Consider the following 22142-nt stretch of genomic DNA (forward strand, 5'->3'; position numbering starts at 1 on the left):
AAACTGTCACTCAGACAATAATGAGACTATCCAATGAACTAAGAATTGCAATGTGTTAAATCGGTGGTAAACTGGAAAAGCTGTTCATCCATCCATCCATCCATCCATCTGGTGCAACGGTTCCAAAAAAAATTGTCGCAGTGGAGTTGAGTTATCTGATAACTTCTGCCAGCTCATCCTTGGAAGACCCCGATCTGTTACCAGGCCAACCCAGAGATATAATCCCTCCAGCGGGTGCCGGGCCAACCTCAGAGCCTCGTCACAGTTGGCTGTATCCACTGAGGGGATGCAACCTGGAGGCGTCCTGATCAGACGCCTGAGTTTTTCTCAAGCTCACCAGAACGAGCGTGTATACTTTACTGTTCATTTTGTTGAATTAGGACATTAGTCCAATAGAGACGTGTCCAAACTACAGGCTGCGGCACAACTGCAACACGAGTTATGTTTAATTGCCCGTCAGCAATATGATGGAATATGCTCCACACCATAAATTTGCACCTGATTGCATTCCACTTCTGAGTTTTAACACTAAGTGGAGCTTGAAGTAAATGTTTCAGAGGTGATTAAGATTTTTAAAACAAGAGTTACTTCCACGCTATCAAGTCATACAAAGAGTTACATGACGACAAACTTCTTGAATAATTAGGTTCAAGCCTTATTGTTTGTATTGACCTCTCATTTTACAACAGGCACTGATGGCTCTGTATTAGATGGTCACTTTTGCTAATTAAAGCAAAAAAAATTTTTTTTTACATTTTGGGCACAATGTTCAATTCTCAATCCTGTCTCTTGAATAAACTATAACTGTACTGTAACTCCTGGAAAGTCGCCTTTGTGCTCCTGCCTGAAGGGGGCTTTTTTCTTTTTAAATAATTTTTGAAAGAGCCATGGACTCAGACTGCAGTTATGTACATCACCAGAGATCAGTGGGGTAACTTAAAAGCCAGAGCAGCTGAAAACGTGATGAAAAATCTCTCACCGCCCAGTGATTTATGTTGTTAAGTAATGCAGTTGCTCCAGCAGAGCATTCAGAATTGCATTTTTGTTCTTCCGGTTGTCTCATCAATGTGGGTTTATTTAGGAATAAGATAGAATATTTTAGTTTGTTTAGTTTTTTTGGTCTATTTCATATATATATATATATATGAAATAGACAAAAATATACATTATATATATATATATATATATATATATATATATATATATATATATATATATATATAAAATGATTCAAAACATGTGAATAGCAAAGTTATTTCTGAAACATGTCAATCAGCAACAGAAACATATTAGAAGCCCCCAATTTGCCCCCATCGCTGAATGAAACCATGTTTTACACATTGCCTTTTACACATTTACGTTGTTTGTATTCACTACATTTCTATACATCACTTTGATGTCATTGTGACCCGAAGAAGCTGCTGAGATTCACGAGGGGATATAAGTGGGGATATTTGTGATTATAGCCTCTTGTTTTTCTAACTGCTTACACTAAAAGTCCACCTGTGGTGTACATTATTCCGACAGGTTGGTTCTGCTCACAACCGTTCTTATGTGTCATGTTCATGCATGTATAGAACTTGGTTTGCATCCCATATTGGAGTGATATCATGAGTTTTTACATGAAAGAAAGAACCCTGCTTCATTTACAGGGACATTAATGCCCCATTATCTACATTTTATTCTATATTTCCATAATGAAACAAAGTGTAAACAGCTACATTATTATTTGTAACAAGTGGTGAAGTTAATAAATGAAATGGGGTGGCCATTACGTCATAATACGAAATACATAGATTAGAAGTGGCTTATATGTCAATCACAATATCCAAAAGGCATCTGGCAGCAGATTGACATACTGACTGCTCCTCTAACACACGTCACAACTCAAACACAGTCAGAGTGTTGGAATCATTTTGATGTGCTGTGCAATTATTGCAAATCTATCTCTGTGACCCGGCATGTTACATCATTTTCTTTTTTGATGTGTCAATAGAGTTCAGTTTGACAAGGTCATCCTCAAAGTAGTTTGTAAGCCTTTTTTTAACAGCGAGTATTTATGCACATCACACTCGTGCCATAGGTCAGTGAACAAAAAGTTGAAGAATACACTGAACTCGATAGCTTTGAACTCAGTTTAACCAGTATTTTGCCTACAAATACCATGAAGAGTATATCAACAAGCAAGTTTAAGCAAACGTTTATGCAGCCTGATTTGTTGGGCCTGTCTCTGTAAAAGCACTGAGACATCACTGGCATTTGGTGCCATATGAATAAAGTTGAATTGAATTGAAGGTCAGCAATAATGCATAAAGAGAAAACAAAATGTTTGTTAGTTGTTGTGACGCACACTTCTTCTGAATGAGTGACTCATCTCCTTTATCGAGACGTATCCAATTGAAGCATATCTGACCAACACAAATATCAGAAGAAGAAAAAAACCTGATTAAACTGAAGTTCTTCCCATGTTTTAGTTATGTTTTGTTTATTGTTTTACCATCTGATTGTTTTTATTGCTTTAACTTTTTTATTGGTTTTATTGTTTTTATGTTTTTATGTTGCCTCTTATATTTTTATTTCAATGTACAGCACTTTGTCTCAGCTACGGCTGCTCAAAGCGCATTATAAATAAAGTTGAGTTGGGTTGAGTTGAGTTTCACCCTTAAGATGTATAAATATTTGAACGCAGGCTGACCAGTGCACAGAGGAGGTCCACAGCTTCCAGGATGAGCTCTTGATGTCCTATCCTGGTGACACCCAGCTCCTCCAGCTCCTGATGGGTGATGTGCAGCAGCTGCTCTCCCCCCATCTGCTCCCGCTCGAAACTCTTCACGTACTGCTGGAGACAGTCATCCAGACCTAAGGAGAGTATAGACAGATGCAGATTAGGATGTGCTGATGTGCCCGCCTCCCATCAGCGAGCGTGAGGCGTTCGCCGTAAATGACAAAACATTTTTATCAGTCTAATTGGGTGTTTTGGAAAGCTCTCCGCCGTGAGACATGAAGAGAAAACGTGATTAGAGTAAATATCCCTCCAAGATGCAAACATGAGCTACTGAATCTTGGTCGGCGTCGATGCAACACAGGATTCAGGCTTGAGTGTAGACGCCCACACAGAAGAAAAACAGTGTCCGACTCTGCCGGATAGAAAGCTAAAGATAAACACCAGTCTAAATCCAGACATCTTTTCTTTTCACATCTGATCATGGGCATACTTTATAGCACCGAGGTGTCCTTTGAAGCTGCTGAGGTTCTTTTTTTTTCCTTTTTCTTTTTTACCTTGAAGAGCAATGAAAGCAATAAAGGCCCTTTTTTAGAGAGATTTCTGAGCGAAAAATGTGAATTTTACGCACGATGCAGGATAAAGGGTGTGTGTGCCGTATACCTCGAGAGATGTGTGTGATATATTGATATAACTTTCTGCTCTTACTCTGTGAGTGCCTGTTTTGCAGAGAGCCAATCAGCGGCACATAGGAATGGTGGGGCTGGGATACTATTGATCAGAAAGAGCCGCTGGCTTTGAACCAAACACAGTCAGCAGAAAGCACATCTCCCCGCAGACCTAATGAACAAGCCTGCTCGAAAATGAGCAAACAGCAAGCAAAAAAGAGGAAGCAAATCCATGCGCACACACATTTGAAAAAGAAAAGAAAGATATATATATATATATATATATACACACACACACACACACACACACAGAAGTACATCTGCACATGCCAAAGCCACAGAGGATCAGGAACTTTATGCACCGTCCCTCCAGGAACCAGCACTCCAAACACAATCACACATATAAATACAATTACAACCACTGCTGTTAGTCCGGGTCTCAACGCTTCTGCAGAGGAATGCTGTTAAAGCCCCGCCAAGCTGTGAGGAAAACACTGAAACCCAAGGGAAGCAATGCTGACAGAGAGCCGACAGTGTGGTAGCACCTCAACAGCGCACACACACACACACACACACACACACACACACACACACACACACACACACACACACACACACACACACACACACACACACACACACACACACACACACACACACACACACACACACACACACACACACACACACACAAGTAAGAGGCGTCTTGCTCTTTGTACGCCATGGGACTGTAACGAACAAAATATAAGCTCTGCTGTTGTAGTGGGTGACGTGCACAGATGATCTTGTTGTATGCAGCACAGCGGAGCCGTTCTCTTTAATGCAACACATCAGCGCGAGAGCTCTGAACTGCAGCAACAACTCAGGTGAAAATTGTTTAATGGAAAGTGTTCCCTGCGGAGAAACCGGAGGAACCGTTCTCCTACGTTTACATGTGTTCCGCACGTATTAACACAACACTTCCACGTGGAAGTTTTCACAAACTGTGAAATCAAGTGGCAGCATGTGCCGACTTGTTCTTACATGAGCTTATATAATTTACAATCTGCTGCTTATGGACATCTGAGCAGTTACTCAGAATTCTGTGTTTTTAAAGTAAAACAGCTGCTCAACACATGTGTAACAACGTGAAAATATATGTCTTTATATATCTATATATCTATATATCTATATATATATATGTATGGTCTAATATTGAAACACTGTGTGTGTGTGTGTGTGTGTGTGTGTGTGTGTGTGTGTGTGTGTGTGTGTGTGTGTGTGTGTGTGTGTGTGTGTGTGTGTGTGTGTGTGTGTGTGTGTGTGTGTGTATTGACCATGTCAGATGTTTTCCCATTTCTCGCTGCACAAACTGGCCAAAAAATAGATAATCTTTCATTTTGTAATAAAATAATGTTGATATCCTCTTGCGCCATTGTTGTACCATTGTACCATTCAATCTATTATATGCAATCAAGTATAATAACTATGACTTCATGTTGGACTCCTAATCATTCCTCCCCAATAGCTTGATAGAATCATTCATCATTAAGTATGCTATCATTGGGAGAACGAGAAAGTGGTTGGCAGAACGTCCTCAGTATTTACAATGATTGTCATATAATAGAGGAAGAAACTATAAGGAATGGAAAGTTACTAAATATGGTCAAATACACAGTTTGTGCATTAAATATTCTATACATTCAGAAATTATAGGGTTTTTAACATCATCTAGTGCAACACTTCAAATGATGTTTGTGTTAATATTTTTGCTTTATTTACACTGAGTTTCTATAATTTACTGTAATTTGCCCCTCTCCCCCCCCCCCTCACGGGTTGGCGTTGGGTGAATTATCTTTATGCAAGTTGGATAAATTTTATCTCTGTCTCACAGTGATTATAGCGACTTCACCAGCAGAGCAGAAAAAACTCATCAATATTTGTAGTCTGATAACCAAGTCAAGCAGGACTGCCAACGTTCAGGCATCACGAGTGGAAGTCACGCTGCTAACGCTACAATCACAGGCGGCACACACTTAATCTCACACATGAACTCCACATCCACAGAACTTGTTATAAATAGCAGCTGGGTTCCGAAATTGAACTTAAATCATCATTGGAAGAGTTCAAGTTAAAGATTTTCACATGACAAGTGACAGGCAGCCAAGTGGGTAGTTCTCTACATAAACCCTCTTAACAGTGACAATAATAGTGCCTTAAAAATCATAATCTCTTTCTGTGAGAAAATTTAGTATCTATATATATATATATATATAGTATATATTGATTATAATATAACCTAAAAATTACTCAACGTGGATCAAGAAATGTTCCAGTAAAAAACTCAACAAAAAAAACAATCCCATAAGATAAAACAAATCATTTCAAACTATTGTGTGTCAGAACAAAAAGCTTCTACATAAATACACAAGAAGTTTGACAGTTATTTAACAAGCAAACAGTCAATTAAGGTGATTAAATGTCCTGTTTTATGTGGACATCAGCACTTCTCATGTCCTCTCTGAGGCTACTCAGAGATTTTTATAAATCCAATGCATGATGAAAAATTATGAAGCATCTTTGAGTAAACTTCCAGAGTCAATTAAGTATTTTTCTTATTGTTTAGAAAATAAAATATAATCATCCTACATTAGAAAGCCTAATCTGTTCAGATTAACATCATAATTTTAAAAATGTCCTTAATTCTGGTCCCAACATCTTTAAATAACAATTATTTAATTGTGTGTACCTTCACCTAACAATCTAATGCTAAAAGGTCATTATAACAATCACAAACAATGTCATCTTGTATCCGTAACCATTTCCGTAGATAATAACAATATTAAGTTCTCTTTCCAGTATCTAATTTAAGCATAAAGCTTAAACTCGAATACACAACCAAACACAGCATGAACAGAGTTTTCCATGTGAAGCTTATCCTCAGACTGAAGTATAACAAGAGTCCCCTTGTTGACAAATCTGAGAGGAAAAAAAAAGAACTAAGCCACACTCTGGTAGTATATCCCAATGAGCTTCTATTCTTTGAATATAACATGTTTTCCACAGTGAGAGAGAGCAGTGCAGTGTAGCGTAATAAATCATGGACCTGCACGGGGGGACTGAGTGTGCAGATTCCTTCAGCTGGCCTGCAGCTACAGGAGAAGAAAACATGGAGCCAGAAACCCGGCGGCTAATAGCAAGGATGTCTGAATATGTGACTTCTGACCCCCAACTATGACAGACATGAGAAGGAGGGTTGGGGGTGAAACAATGAGATGGCCACTGGAGATAACCATTTCTCAGATGGAAGTCTTTATGTTCATACCTAAGGGAGGTGAGCCTGCTTTTCCAAACCTCTCGTTTTCTCTACCACTCCTTCCTTTTCACATTTGTCCTTGGCCGATTACGACCCTGCTTCTTGTGAGTCCTGGAAACACTCTTCACACAGCAGCCTGTCCTATAGTGCTTCATACTGTTGTCAACCGGCATCATGTGTGGGAGATGTGAGTGGATTTCCTCTAAAACATGCAAACTGAAGACACAACCTATTTACATGAGCATGCTTAATACAGGATCATATTAAATCAGGCAAGGAGATAAAGATGCCCCGGCCTTAAATAGCAATCCCAACAAAATGTCCCATAATATACAGTTGAAGAAAAAAAAAAAAAAACAACAACATTAGATACTGTATGAGAAACAAGCCTGTGTGACCAACTGCTGATTTAGTAAATAACCCATCACACATATCACACAAGGCCCTTTACAAGTCTCACATTTAGTCTGCAGCAGGACAACAACCCAAAACACAAAAGGAGACTCCTAATAGACAATGAAGGATGAACAAGGTGTCCCACAACAACTGGAAATATCCCCGGAGAACCCCGATCCTAAAATCAGGCAGGTTTCTGTGGGATTACAAGGAAGAGACAGAAGATACAGAGACAGCTTTAATCCACAGAGGAGCAGTGTCGACTTCTGCAAGATGTCAGGAACTCAAAGTGGCCGTGTGTGTGTGTGTGTGTGTGTGTGTGTGTGTGTGTGTGTGTGTGTGTGTGTGTGTGTGTGTGTGTGTGTGTGTGTGTGTGTGTGTGTGTGTGTGTGTGTGTGTGTGTGTGTGTGTGTGTGTGTGTGTGTGTGTGTGTGTGCACGCGCGTGTGTCTCCATGCTTGTTTGCGCGCACACCCAGAAGAATTGGTGCTGTTTTATAGTCAGAGTGATCACCCTCAGTATTGATTTGTTTTGCATTCGTTGCACTTACCCCCTGAAGAAGAAACAAAAATCCTTTATGGAGTTCCTTCTTGACAGAGTGGAAACTCTTCTAGGATCTACAGCTTTACTGAGAAATCATATCAAAATGTGATGAATAAAGAGTCTTAAGACATCCAGTATACAGTAACCAAAATACGGAATCTATTTACGTTACTGTCTATTTTTCTAAAAATTCTGAATTACTTACTGTAGTAGCGTTGGAAAAATCATGTTTCTTGATGTTTTACATGTTTTGTTGTACTGTACTCACTGAGCTTTGAGCAATTTGTGTATCAGTGTGATTTAGTCAGAGGAAGATACTTTATAATTTGCATGTCATCAATTTTTGAAAAAGCTCAGAGGGAGAAAAGACAGAAACATAACAGCAACAAACACCAGAGTATTATGACATGTGAAAGATGAATGAATAATGATGCACTTTAATATTTGAACTTTCAACTGACTGTGGGCTTTTTCTTTGTGGACCCAACTTCTCAAATAAATTCATGGTTGTCTATACTTGTGACTTAGACACAGGTCAGATCACATTTTATGGTCCAAATCTTTTGAAAACTGAGAAAAATTTCTCAATTATTTTGCTGCCATATATCATACCATTTACATGTATTCTTGTCTCTTTCTCTGGAAAATCTAACATGAAACAGGTACCAATGTTTGATGGCATTTGTTCAGTGTGTATACCGGTACATGATGACATCTCACAGTGTTTCTCTTTGTGAACCGAGCTTCACTGGGACACGACTGCATCGGGTTTATTTTGCTTTTAGTCCAACACAATCCACGACAACAGGCTCTGGTTGGCTGAATATGTTGACAGGCAGAGCATAAATGTGTGATGCACTCTAACATATACTCTCATGCAGTTCAGCCAGCTCTTTGCAACTTGTATGTCGCAGTAATTGGTTGTAATTGTTGCTTGCACTTCCTGCCACAGTAACTACATTTGAAAGCACAAAGTGGGAACACTCAGCACTCTCTGACTCATGCAGACATTTGCTTATAGGTGTAAATGAGCACACATTGACTTGTATACATTCACCTTGTGACACTCAGCCGCTAGCCAATCAGATAAGTCAGAGCCCCCCCCCCCCAGAGGACAAACAGCTGATCTGGGTTCATCTGCTTAGTTCATATGCCAGCTGGAAACAACACATGGTGCTCACTAACACACACAAACTAATACACAGGGGTCTCGATGCTGCACCTCATCAGTAAATGGTATTAAAATGTCGGCCAAGTCCTTCAGCAGTTGCTTTCGCAGCATCCGAAAGCAAACACAGCTTCCTGCACTCCAAATCCAGGCTCACATCAAACTGTTTACAGTGGCTGCAAGAAGTATGAAACAAACACACCCTGGCCCGCATGCAGCTGAAGTCAAAAAATAAAGGATTCTTACATGAGCTGTATCAGAAATGTCTTTCACTGTGCTTCGTTCCCTCTGGGAAATATGGAGAAAAAGATGTTTGACCACGGCTTAACCGGGGATATTACACTCGCTAGCTTGCAGCTCGTGAGTGGAAATATTTTCAGTGGACTTTGCTTGTGTGGTGGTTTGGAACTCGACTGTCTTCGCTCTGTTGTGTTTTCCGAGGCACACAAACTCTGAGTTGAACTGTGTTTACTGAGCCGTCACCTCTCTTATGACTCCACACTTTAAACTAGCAAACGCGTATCAACCTTTCTCACTTCATTTACGCTTGTCAGCACCCAGTTATTTAAAAAGAAAGAAAGAAATGTGCTTCAATCAGGTTGACGATGTTTGAATGAAGACGTGTTCGCAGACCTCTTAATCAGATCTGAACCAAATCAAAGTCGCAATAAGGCTTTAAAGTTGTTGAGTGTTAAGCTCTCACTCGCTCACTTCAACACAAGGACGTTTTATTATAACGTCCATTAATTGATATTTATTTAGTAAGGATCCTCTTACCGATGAGGGAAAAATAGATGAGTATTTTAAGCTCTACTTATTCTACAGCCTTGTGCTCGAGTGCAGTTCATAAAAACGTAGTTATTTGTGATATATTCAAAATATCTCATCTTCTTTGATGGTGTTTTTACAAATAAAAATAAAACACATGATAAGCTATCCATCTTCATGTAGGAAATACACCCATAATGCCTCAGATATATTTTCCATAATTAACCAAAAACAAAATTGAGGATGTTTTGTAAAACACCTCCCAATCTAATAACACTTTCAGGTATTCGTTTGACTCTTTTTGCCACTTTTTAAAGAGCCTTCTCTGAAGATTTTCATGTCGAGTCCATTTTCTTTTTTTACACAGCCATATCCTCTTTTTCTTCCTTATCTTTCTGTGGAAGAATTATTCTTCTCTCGAAACGTCCACTCCCTGCTCGGTTTAGATTTTCCCCACTGCTTTCCTCACATTATTTTCAAACTCTTTTTGATATGACACACAGAACAAATTATTGAAACCTGTCCAGTCCAGATCAAATGAAAAAGCAAGATCATTCCCGACACTACCACTGCTCCACAAGAAGCATAGCTGAGTCTTCATTCATCTCGTATGGCCTTTGAGATGGAGCCAAAACGTACAAATAAAACGGGTAGTGAACAGCTGTTGTGATCCCCCATCCTGCAACACAACTTCCACAGCACTTCGGTCAGTGCTGCGTTCAGCCTGTAATCGTTCTAGATATTTGTAAGCATGCTGAGACCTGATTTTCAAACAGGCTGGCTGCAGTTGTTTGGTGGTGAAAAGGGTGCTGATAACAGCATTCACACTTCTATTGCATTGAGTCATCAATCATAAAAATGCTGGTTTTAACTGGACCAAAGATGACAAGTGTGAACACAGTCTTGAGAGTCTCCTGTGATTACCTTCACTTCTTCTCTTCTCTAAGTGCAGACGCGGCACGTTGACAGCAACAGTTATAAAAGCCACCTGGAGATCCTGTGATGAAATGTTGGAATTGATTATGGATCAAATCCACTTGTTCTTTGGCTACGCTTCACGGGTCGTCTGTCCGACCACCATTTCTGTAGGATTACTTTCCTGCTGTGGACTGACGTATTTTGCAATCACTTGCCAAAACCTTTATATCCCAAAACTTTAGAGGAATCTATAAGTCCTCAGGCTGATGAAAAGCACATGCAGCGGGGAAAAGAGCAGAGGATGTCCGAGGCTTAAAGGCTGACTCCATCTGCAGTACTTTGACCACTGAGGAATAAAACCTCACTTACATTGGACTGAATAAACTTTATCTATAGCCACTGTTTCAAAGAGGATTAAATATTTGCTTGTTCCAATGCGATGAATTCTGATGGGCTTACAAAGGATATTCAATCATTTCTGATACGACTACGTCTTCACATCATTGCAGGTTTCCTGCCAAAACCATGCATGTTAGATGAATGTGCGTCTTCATTCGTACTGTACAGGTGAGGATAAATGTGTGAGTCACCTCACTGATATAGAAGATGTATTGATATAAACATGTTTAGCTCCTGTATGTTTGACTTTGAATGATAATGGTTACAGCCATCATTTTGAAACTAATTAAAGAGATTTATTTGATCTTCAGATCATTCATTTTTAAAGCTGAAAAAAAGTTGTTCTACCACAAAGGATGTAGGGATTTCCCCCAATGTGTGGCAAATCTGTGTTGAGTGAGTGAAAGAAATCTCTGTAAGAAACACTGAAGCATTTCTTGATCCCAACCATCGACGAATCCCACTGTGCTAAGCCTTGAGCAAGCACCTCACGTTGACAGCTTCTTCCACATTTCATACGATTTCCTACCATCTTTTTCTTTTCTTTTTTTTTCCCGGGCAAAATAAAACCCCTCCTCTTCAGAAACACCACGGGTTGCGAGGCAACCGTAGCAGGAGAGGCCTCGGAGCAGAAGTGAAGGATCAGCAGTTGCTGCCCCTCAGGACCACCAATGCACTGATGGTAGGCTAAGGATCACACACACACACACACACACACACACACACACACACACACACACACACACACACACACACACACACACACACACACACACACACACACAAGACTAAGAGTTTGTTGAAGGCCGCAGTGAGGAGAAAAAAATATATAGTTTCTGGAGTTGGAAATGGCTCGGAAACTCGCAGAGAGCTCACTTTGCTGCTCGGCCATTAACATCAACTGAAATTAGTCAAACACGCGTTCTCCTCCGAGACTGTGTTTGGGGTTGAGAGTGGTGACAAGCGGCAGACTCCGCGTCCCGCTGCCTCGCTCGCCCCCGTCACAGAAACTCCGGCTGGAGTAAGTGCTCGAGTGAAGAAAAGACACAACTTTCACTAAATATATTTCTACGGTGAAATATTCATCACATCATGACAGAATATTCTGAAGACGGTGGCGTTTTAGCTCCTTCGTATGTGAGCTTTCAAGCGCGGCGGCGCCTGGTCACTGAACTGAAACTAGCAGAGGTATCAGGAGGCGACTGGAAGAAAACAGGGTCAACGACGAGAGTGCAAGGAGTTCAGAGACTGAGCACGACCGAGGATGTGACTGTCCTCGGAGAATCCCAAAAGCCCTTCTGCAAGTATGACGTTAGGTTGACATGAACTTTTGCTTTGCCTATCCCCATCTGGACTCACGCTATCCATTTGCAGAAGAAGTAGACGACGACAAGCTGGCACGCCTCCTCCCATGTGTCCCATCGGATTAACATTCACACACCAAGCCTGTCTGATCAATAATTCGTATTAACGTTGGATCAAATCGGCATGTGTGAAGTAAACGGGGTCGCTCACTGCAACTAACACAGAGACATGTCTCTCCAAACTGTAATCATCGGTGCGACTCAATATCTGGCATCTCTCAGCAGAATATTTGGACTTTTCTTTTCTATGTTGGCTCAGTTTCAGTTCTGAACACACAAACTGACGATATGCTACATAACCGGCTCAAATCAAGAAGAATACACACTTAGTAATTGCCAGGGGAACTTACTGGAACATTTGGCAACTAATACGGAAAAGAAAAGGAAAAGAGAGCTGAAACGAAGATTTTGACTCTCACTCATCAAGAGATGCTCACTAAATGTCTCAGTGTAATACAAGCTGTGATGCATTATTAAAAAAAGCCATTAACTTTAAAAAACAAAAAAAACAAAGCATTACTGCAATATCACTATTCACACGCTACTAACTGATTACTTTTATGAGACAGATCATTCCATCATTTATTTTTCTCATTTAAATTTTTATTGAACTTTTTTTAATAACATTCCATAGAATTTATTGCTTTTGAGTTGTTGATTTGTGTCATGAAAAACAGTTGAGAAGCTGCTGTCATCATAACCTAATGGTACTTACGCAGTACCAGTGTATTCAAGGCCTCAAATAAACATTTGCTCACTTTATTGTCTGCTCTTCATGCTGGTAGTTTCTCAGCAGTTTCGTAGCAGTTTGTCCTCGTTGTCATTAATTCATGAGCACATTTATTTCAAAAACAGGTGTAACGCCCCAAAGTTCTGCACCATTGCCAAAGTATGCATCCAATTTGCTGGAGTGTGTGTGCATGGAGCTGTGGAAATCGATTTGCTTCAGTCAAATAGATGAATATAGCATGTGAGCAAAGCCATTGGACTTCTAAGTAACTGATGTAGCTTCAGCTGAACTTAATAACTGTATCAGTGATTAGACTGATTGTCGGAATCTGATTTAATAAATTATCCCAGCTACCTTCAAAAGAAGGAACTAGAAACTGTTATCAAGTTCTAGTTTTCTGTAACTTTCAGAACACTGGATCATAAAAACACTATACTCTTTTGAAGATTGTTGTACATCCAAAGTAAAAAGAGAGATGTACTTATTGAGGTTTTTTTCAATAATCTGGTGCACAGTGTAATTCTGAGGTTTTGTTTTTGTCTCACTGAAGGTAAACATGGATATTAACTACCGAGCTATATACATTGTTATTATAATGACTCACTGTCCTCTATCTATGATTGTATGGAACATCGACCCTGCACGTGAACAAGGTTTTAAAGGACACTATAAGTATGTAATTTAATTTGGAAACTTGGCATGAAGGAAAATTAAGACTTACAATTTTAGAGTAGGATTACTCCAGAATGAAAATATTCATCAGTAAACTATAGAGGGTGCTGTGGGAGTTACAGTATAACCAAACATTTATTCTACTTTGATATTTTAGTTTGTCGCAGTAGAGTTAATGATCTGCACTAAACAGTGGTCCCAGCAACCAACACAACACTTTGCTTTAAATTAATTGCAACTTGAACTGAGAGAGTATATTTGATCTTTGTGAGCGCTTTGACATATATTAAAAAGAAAAGCTAGTGACACGTGGGCTGTGGGTCCCGATAAGTTAACTGTACAAAACAATATTTAAGATTCAGAAAGATAAGAAGACATGACATTTACAATATATTGCTGAGCATTCATTCAAATTTACACACAATTAATCTTGTAGAAAAATTACTGCTGTGATCCAAAATGTCTATTCTATATTTGACCCGATGGAAGTCCTGAACCCTCGGCTGACAAACTTGATGTTAGTTATATGGATGTGGCTGTGAAAGTGCATCTCCAGAGCAACAGGTGCAAAATCAGCACATGTGAATATCACACACACACGCACACACACACACACACACACACACACACACACACACACACACACACACACACACACACACACACACACACACACACACACACACACACACACACACACACACACAGGGCCCTCTGTCCGGGGATCCGGATAGAGTGGGTGCTTTGATATGATGCCCACTGCGTCTCCTATTCTGCCACATCGGCTTCGTTGTTGCACCCCCCTCCACCCATCATTCCCACCGCTCGTCTTCCACATCCCCCATTTCCTTCCCCATTCTCAGATTCTCAGCCTTTCCTTCATTTTGCTTTACGGAACCCCCCCCCCCCCCATTCCCTTCCTTTCTTCGTTCAGGGCCGTAAAACAGGAGCGTGTGTGTGTGTGTGTGTGTGTGTGTGTGTGTGTGTGTGTGTGTGTGTGTGTGTGTGTGTGTGTGTGTGTGTGTGTGTGTGTGTGTGTGTGTGTGTGTGTGTGTGTAACTTTGTCCACGTAGACACCTCTCTGTGTTTGGATGCCTCTGCCTGAGTGTGTTGTTGCTTCCCCATCTTATGACATGTGCTGTGACTCCAACATGATCAGATCTGGTTTCCATGACTACCGATGCCCCACTTAAAGCTGCTGCTCCAGAGTTTCAGTGTCTACGCATGTGTGCACGTGTGCAGGCGTGCATACATGCATACATGCAGGCCGTGTATTTCTGCGAGCATGTGCATTCTTTTAAGTGCGTGCATCCTTTTGCAGCACTTGCATCTTTGTGTTTCTTTGTGTGCATAAGGGGAAAAATGGAGGGCAGCAGGAGTTTCCTCTGTGTGTGTGTGTTTCCCCATAATAAGGTGCACTCTTTAATCTTTAATGCAGCTGAAACTACAACAAGCACACAGTCAGAGGCAGGCAAAGTGTATCCTCCAACACAGACTTCCTCCCCATGTCAGCAGGAGTCTGAATCAGGGAACACAGTATGGAATATTAGTGAACATGGCCTTTAACACCACAGGAGAGCCACACTAACCAAAAGGCATTAAGGGGGATTATTTCAGCAGAGGAACTGCCCATATCTTGTTAACATGCATAATACATGTGATTGCTGGTGCAGGCTTCAGCTCAGCACTGCAGGGGGTTCAGATTTGGGGTGGGATAGGGGGCAACCTTTCTCGTAGTTGAACTTTTTTATTTTAATAGAAATGACAAAAAAGACAAATACATGGAGCATAGAACTAACATATTTTACTGAAACATAAATGTTTAGATGTTAATCTAATGTGAATAACATAATAAATGCAAATGACAGGATTAAACACATTGAAGGTAAATGGCACTATTTCTGCAGGCAATAAATATGGATTTACAACACGTTTCAATGGAAAGTCTTTTAAATACGTTAAAAAAGATCTTACAGAGATTACAGAGAAGTTCTGATAATAAATTGTTATTTTTATTCATTAATTCATTATACAATGAATCACAATCACAGGTACCCCAAAACCACTGCCAGCTGTGCTTTGTGTGTTAAGGGACTGAATAACTGGCTTTTGAGGTAACTGTAACTTTGAAGGGAATTAAAACTCAGAAATCCTCCAAACTTGGTGCTTATGGATATGAAAGCACAATTGCATAAGTTAAAAAAAATTCCAGCAAATACTGAAGTTCATCTGAATCCGTACACGCTCTCAGTCATTCACAGCTCCCTGCACTCACTTAAATGTGACGTATCACCATCGTTTTTAGATTGTTCCAATACATTAGGTGACACGTGGGGAAAGAGAGATGACTGCAGAAGTAAAAGTGGGCTGCCTTATTCATTTTCCTGTCAACGTATGCATCTGCAGACTGCCGAAAGCGCAGGGTGATCTTATGAGGTATACACAGCACCCACAACTGGAGGAGGAGTCCATATTTCTGTGCCGCCTCACATGCGAAGGCGCCGATTCGTACGCAACGTACTTAACAAATCTATTGCATCTGCACACGCCCCGGCGGCTACACGCCCTCACACACATAGAGGAAACTCCTCCGGTGTGGGTGTTCAAATCAAAACAAATGCTGATGAGTCATCTCTCCGCGAGCCTCACCACTGTTCTGCTGCTGGAGCACTCCTTCCAGAGCAGTGGGGTGGGGGGTGGGGGGGGGGAGTACTGTATAGTCTGCTCTGCTCGATGGCGAGCTGTGTCAGGTTTTCCCAAATGGACTGCAGACTCTCACATCTTTACATCCCATAGTCCATCGTATGACAGGAACGAGCTGTCGAGGAAAGAGAGCCACTGCCCACAAAAGACAACAGCTTGAAATTTTGCCTTTTTTTTCTGTTGGAAGCTGGTTAAAGGATATTGTCCTTAACAAAAAAAAAAAAAAAGCCACCCAAAATCCTCTGATGAATGTCCAAAAGCTGGTTGTCTTTGTAATTCAATTCAATCTGTTCCGTCCAAGCCGATGATCACACCAGAGCAATTTAAATGGTTTATTTCACCCAACAGGCCTTGTTTCTGGCTACTTTGCCTGCTCAGTTTTTATATGCGAAACATAACAATTAATGCATTTTATTCTTAAAATACATTTAAAAATATGTCTTTACCTGACGCAAATAATTGACTTCAGTTATGGAAGTTTTAAGACTTGTGTATATCTCATACCAAGAACTTCAGGGTGCCTTCATTTCTTACTGGCTCGTGCAACAACCTCTACCTCAACCCTGTTTTGAATATTTACTTCTCTCGCTTTGCCAAAAAATATGACAAATACATTCAAAATTCCAATGCAGAGGTCTTGACTCTGTGCTCAAACTATCATCGCAAACAAGAAAAAGTGAAAGCGTTTCTTGCATGAAACACTGACTGTTCTGCTCTGACCTCCAAATATTACATGCTAATATTGTGTGCTGTCTACACCCATGTGTCCTGGACCGGTTCTCTTACTGTAAACAAGAGAAACTGCAAAGGAGCGATTAGAGAGGGTCTCAGTGTCAGTCCTCTGTGAGAGTGGTACGCGACTGGTTGGATCAGTGTAGGAAAGATGAAGCGTTTTTCAGCAAAGAGGCCAAAGTGAAGCGTGTGTAAGCGGACAGATTAATCCCAGCCTTTTGCCCTCTTTCTTTATTCATAAGAAAGTAAGATCTGAGCATGAGGCTGCCACCGAGGGTCCATGCTTGAAGCCCCGCCGGGAAATATGAGCGAGCTTTATAAGAACGGGGAGGACAGTGCGAGCAGCAACAAGATGAATACAGTCTCCGTTAAGAGTTTGGTGCAGCTGTGGACATTTTTTCTTTGTGTTCACTGGACTAATGATGATAGAGAATATTAGCCAAATGACCTGGAACTTCCAAACACCAACAGTTGACATATTAAAGTGAACATATTTGTGATTTTGGACTATGACATCTCGTGAAATAAATCAAACAGACTGGACCAGACACACGTGCTACCTTTGCTCGCCATGCATCACACCCATAATCCACCAGGAGACAATGTTGGTGAATTCAGACAAATGTCGCAATAAAACAGATTTCTTTTTTGTGCAAGATATTGTTTCAGTTTAATCTAATGCTTTGTGTTTTGTTAACTCAATTAACAATAATATGAATTTGAATACATTACGTCAATATAGTCCATAATTTGATCCATCTGTTCTGTTTTCACGTCTTCTTATACAGTTTTTTTCTCGCTAAACTCTCGTAGAAAATTTTTAATCAATTGCTGCGTTAACCGGTCAATCTTTCTACATAACTTTCTGAGAGTTTCTGAGAGAGAAGTACCTCAGAGTTTCAAATGCAGTGCAAACACAAATGCTAGAAAAAAGAATTCAACTGATAACAAATAAGCCAACATTGAATATTTGAATATTTTAAGCTGCTTTAACAGTCTCTAACTTTTTTTGAGGTAGTTAAACAGATATTTTCAATGAACTTTAACTATTTCGAGTATTACCTGAGCACCGCTCAAAAGAACAAATAAATGATATCAGTTCAGGAGGATTTATTTTTGTATGTGTGATTACACCGAACACATGACTTCTACATGCTCACACAGCTTTCGTGGATGTGCATGGTTCAATAACTATCAAGTTTCATTCAAAAACTTCCAAAATAAGCTTAGAGCACTCCGAAGTGGCTAAATCCCCTCACAGAATCAGAATCATTTTATTGTGGTAGTAAGCATATATTTCTGTACACTCAATGAAATTAGTTGGAAGTCCTGGCTTTCAGCAAAAAGCAAAAAGCAAAAATATATTTTTAAGAAACTGTAAACACAATAAACCCAGATAAAATATATCCATTCAAAACACTCAAATATACTCAAAGATGAATATTTCTAACCCAGATACCCAGTAGCCAGAATGCAATAATCCTTAATCCTTTGTATATAATTCATATATATAATTTGTGCAGCCAACTCATATCTCATTTGATTCTAACAGTCTGGCTGCATATTTCCAAAGCTGGCAGATTTTAATTCACTTTACATTTGATTTCAGCCACGTGTTAAAGTGTAAGTGAACTCCTGCACTCAGGATCAATGCAGTTTGGCTTGATGTCTCAGTATTAGATCCCATCTCTGCAACTCTTGTACAGTACATACGGTGTCACCATCATCACAATGTGGTGTACATGTTGTACCCTGGAACCACATTTGGCCCATTCTCCAGTCATTTCATCCACTCAATGAATTAACTTTCTAAGTCAAGACACATCGGAGGATGAAGCTGTAGATTTGAGTGGCCATGCCCAAGGAGAGCAAATCTAAAACCTCCAATAATCATCACAATTATTCAACGTGATGCATCCCAAAATACTTCCGAGCTGTGCATCTCAAGAGTCTGTCAGCTCCCCCTTCTAATCTAAGAAGCCAGTACGTCACGACTGTCAAAGGGAAGTCGAGCCCCTGAAACAGATGCAGCAACAGAGATAAAGATCCAAGAAATCCTCAAGATGAAATGCTTAATTTGATCATTCTGAGTGTAAATGCCACAGACACACAACCACAATCACTTCTATAATAGTCTGAATCATCAAACAAGTAGTGATTAAGTCATCCTCTTAAATAGGGGATTGCGGACACCCTCCCTTCCGACTCCTATTGTCTGTCAATAGGCCCACCACAGTCTCTCTCACAGCTCTGTAGATGACCATAATGAGTGTGTGCATGAGGAAAGCACCAACCACTGCCGACACGCACGCACGCACACACGGACGCGCGCGCGCGCGCACGCACGCACGCACGCACAGCTAGTGATTACTCATTCATACTGTCTCTTTGAGGGGACGTATCCCGTGCCAGCAAAGCGAGGAGCAAAAAAAAAAAAAAAAAACCCGAAAAAGCCTGTGTGATCCCTGCGTTTGCCTTATATGGCAGGAGGCATTGCGCTGTCCACGGTGCTGAAACTGACTGTACGGCGGGCATCAAGAATGGTGGTGGTGGTGGAAGGGGGGGGGGTGCATGCAGTTAACTACATTAATCATGCTCGCAAGCGTACGCGCACCATGGCACGCACACACACACACACACACACACACACACACACACACACACACACACACACACACACTCACACACACACACACACACACACACACACACACACACACACACACACACACACACACACACAGCAAGCGGTGGTGATGTGCGCTTGGGGGCATGTGCCAGTGAGTGAAGATGACATATCTCCCACATCCATTGATGAGAGCTGTGCTGCTGCTGCTGCTGATGATGATGATGATGATGGAGGCAGCCTGTAAGCTCTGAGAGATGCGCTCTCAAGCAAGCAAAGATGACAGAATGCTGAGCCTCCAGTCCCTGCTACTTGGGGGACATCCATCTCTCTCCAGCGGCCCCAGAGCTCCACTCTCGCCGCATGAAGTAGTCACCTGAATCGGCTGAAAGCCCACGTCAGACTGCAGGTTTGGATGAGGGGAACACACATGCACAGAGTGTGGCCCTCCGCTGCTCACCATCATCACCATCATCATCCTCACCATCATCATCATCATCATCATCCTCACCATCCCAACCACAAGCAGCACAAGCAATAAAAATCTAATGCAATGAAGGCATTCAGTGTTACCTTTCATCCAGTCCAACACTTGCTTTGGGGTCCATTTACTTATAGGTTCCATAACCAAAGCCATGGTGTCACAGTCTCTCCGAGGTGAACGGCTCAGGACTCAATGCGGGCGACATAAAACGACTTGTGTCGGTCACATCTGGAATGACAGAGCAGGTGGATCAATTTGAGGAAAGAAAGAGGAGCTCGTCAGGTTTATTCTCTCCATCAGAGCATGGCCGCCTGCAGAAACGGTGAGCGGGATGCGGTGGTGCAATCCACGCGCACACACAGACACGCACACACTCTCTTCCTCCCTCCCTCCCTCCTCTTGTTCCCTCTCTCTCTCTCTCTCTCTCGCTCTCTCTCTCGCTCTCTCTCTCGCTCTCTCTCTCTCTCTCTCTCTCTCTCTCTTTCTTTCTCGTGCCTTCCCGCCAGCAGCCCGCGCTCTGTGAGAAGTGGATTCGGTGGGCGCGAGGAGATGGAGGCACCCCTCCCCTCCCCTCTCCTCTCTCTCTCTCTCTCTCTCTCTCTCTCTCTCTCTCTCTCTCTCTCTCTCTCTCTCTCTCTCTCTCTCTCTCTCTCTCTCCCCCCCCCCGCCCGCCTCGCTGCAGCATCACTAGGGCCACCACTCATAATACAGACCAGGGAATGGTGCAACGCACACCATATAGGGAGGATCTCTCCTCACCCCCCTCCCTCCTGCCTCACACACATGCATGCTTACAGAGAGATGGGGAAAAGAACTTTAATTCATCCAATACAACACGAACGTCATGATAAATTAGAACGGCGTTGCAGCAGATATAAAGAGCAGAAAGGATTTGATTGTTTTCTTTTTTTCCCCCCCAAGACATGATGTATTTGCGTTTGCACGCTGACAGGTTGTGCCACATCACAATGCGAGGTGTCAGCTGCTCTTTCCAAGTTCACCGTCAATGGATCAGCTTGTCAGGCTCCGCTGATTAAACTGTGAGGGACAGCGCCCCCTGCCGCCCACCTGGGACACAGGTGACGTCATGGATTAAAGCAGAACTGAACTGCCCTTCTCCACACACACGCACACTCTTCCCCACCACCCAAATGAACCTCACTGACTCTAAGATGGGGGGAGGGAGGGGGGGGGGTGTCAAATATACTCCCACCATTCACATCTACTGATGAAATTGCACAGTCTGATTCTCCAAATCTCCACGTTTCAAGCCTGCTTTATCAAACTCAAAAGAAGTGGAGGCTGACATTGAAAAGAAGACAATGTCCGGGACAAAGTGCCAGTTCATCAGAGGGCAGATAGAGTCTGTAACACCTATAGTCAGGGTGTAATGTGACAAAACCAGAGGGGGGAGGTGTTTAATAGAGGAGTGTGGTTTCTTTTCCCACTGTGAAATAGGTCTTTCTTTCCAAGACATTATGATAAAAAAAAGACAAAAAGTGAAGTTTGAAACTAAACTATTTGCTTAAAAGACTTTAAGACAAAGATAGCGTGTATAAAATGAGCATAACAATATGTTATGTATTGAATTACAAGGAATGTAACAGTTGCAGGACAAGGGATTCACCTTCATAACAAAGACCTCTAACATGAAAGGCTCTAAATAATTATACTCTCCTAAACTAATGGATCTGACTCAGTTGAACAGATCTTATTTTACCACCTATGTATAGTCGTTAATGTCAAGAGTGTGAGGATGGCTACTTCATTCAGCTGAAATTAAAATATATTTAGTTGTGTGTGTGTGTGTGTGTGTGTGTGTGTGTGTGTGTGTGTGTGTGTGTGTGTGTGTGTTTTTTAACCATGTTTTACCTGAATTTTAAAATACAAACAGTTCATGTGATTTGTTTGGTCTGCTGGTGAGGTGACTTTAATCACCGTGGCAGGGCGACGTT

The 22142-nt window shown here is 41.3% G+C and overlaps 1 protein-coding gene across 1 annotated transcript in view; it reads right to left on the bottom strand.

Annotated features, from left to right (window-relative positions):
* The window catches only part of LOC308134547 (connector enhancer of kinase suppressor of ras 2), a gene marked incomplete at both ends in the record, with an annotated part of 61982 nt that extends 41642 nt beyond the window's left edge, over positions 1-20340 (bottom strand). Inside the window, 2 exons of the mRNA XM_080502315.1 lie at positions 2696-2859; positions 20277-20340. Coding sequence (XP_080358441.1) covers positions 2696-2859; positions 20277-20340 — 228 coding nt within the window. The remainder of the gene's footprint in view (positions 1-2695; positions 2860-20276) is intronic.
* Between the last annotated feature and the right edge of the window lie 1802 nt (positions 20341-22142).

Source organism: Blennius ocellaris (genome assembly GCF_963422515.1).
Source record: "Blennius ocellaris genome assembly, chromosome: 9".
Classification (NCBI taxonomy): domain Eukaryota; kingdom Metazoa; phylum Chordata; class Actinopteri; order Blenniiformes; family Blenniidae; genus Blennius; species Blennius ocellaris.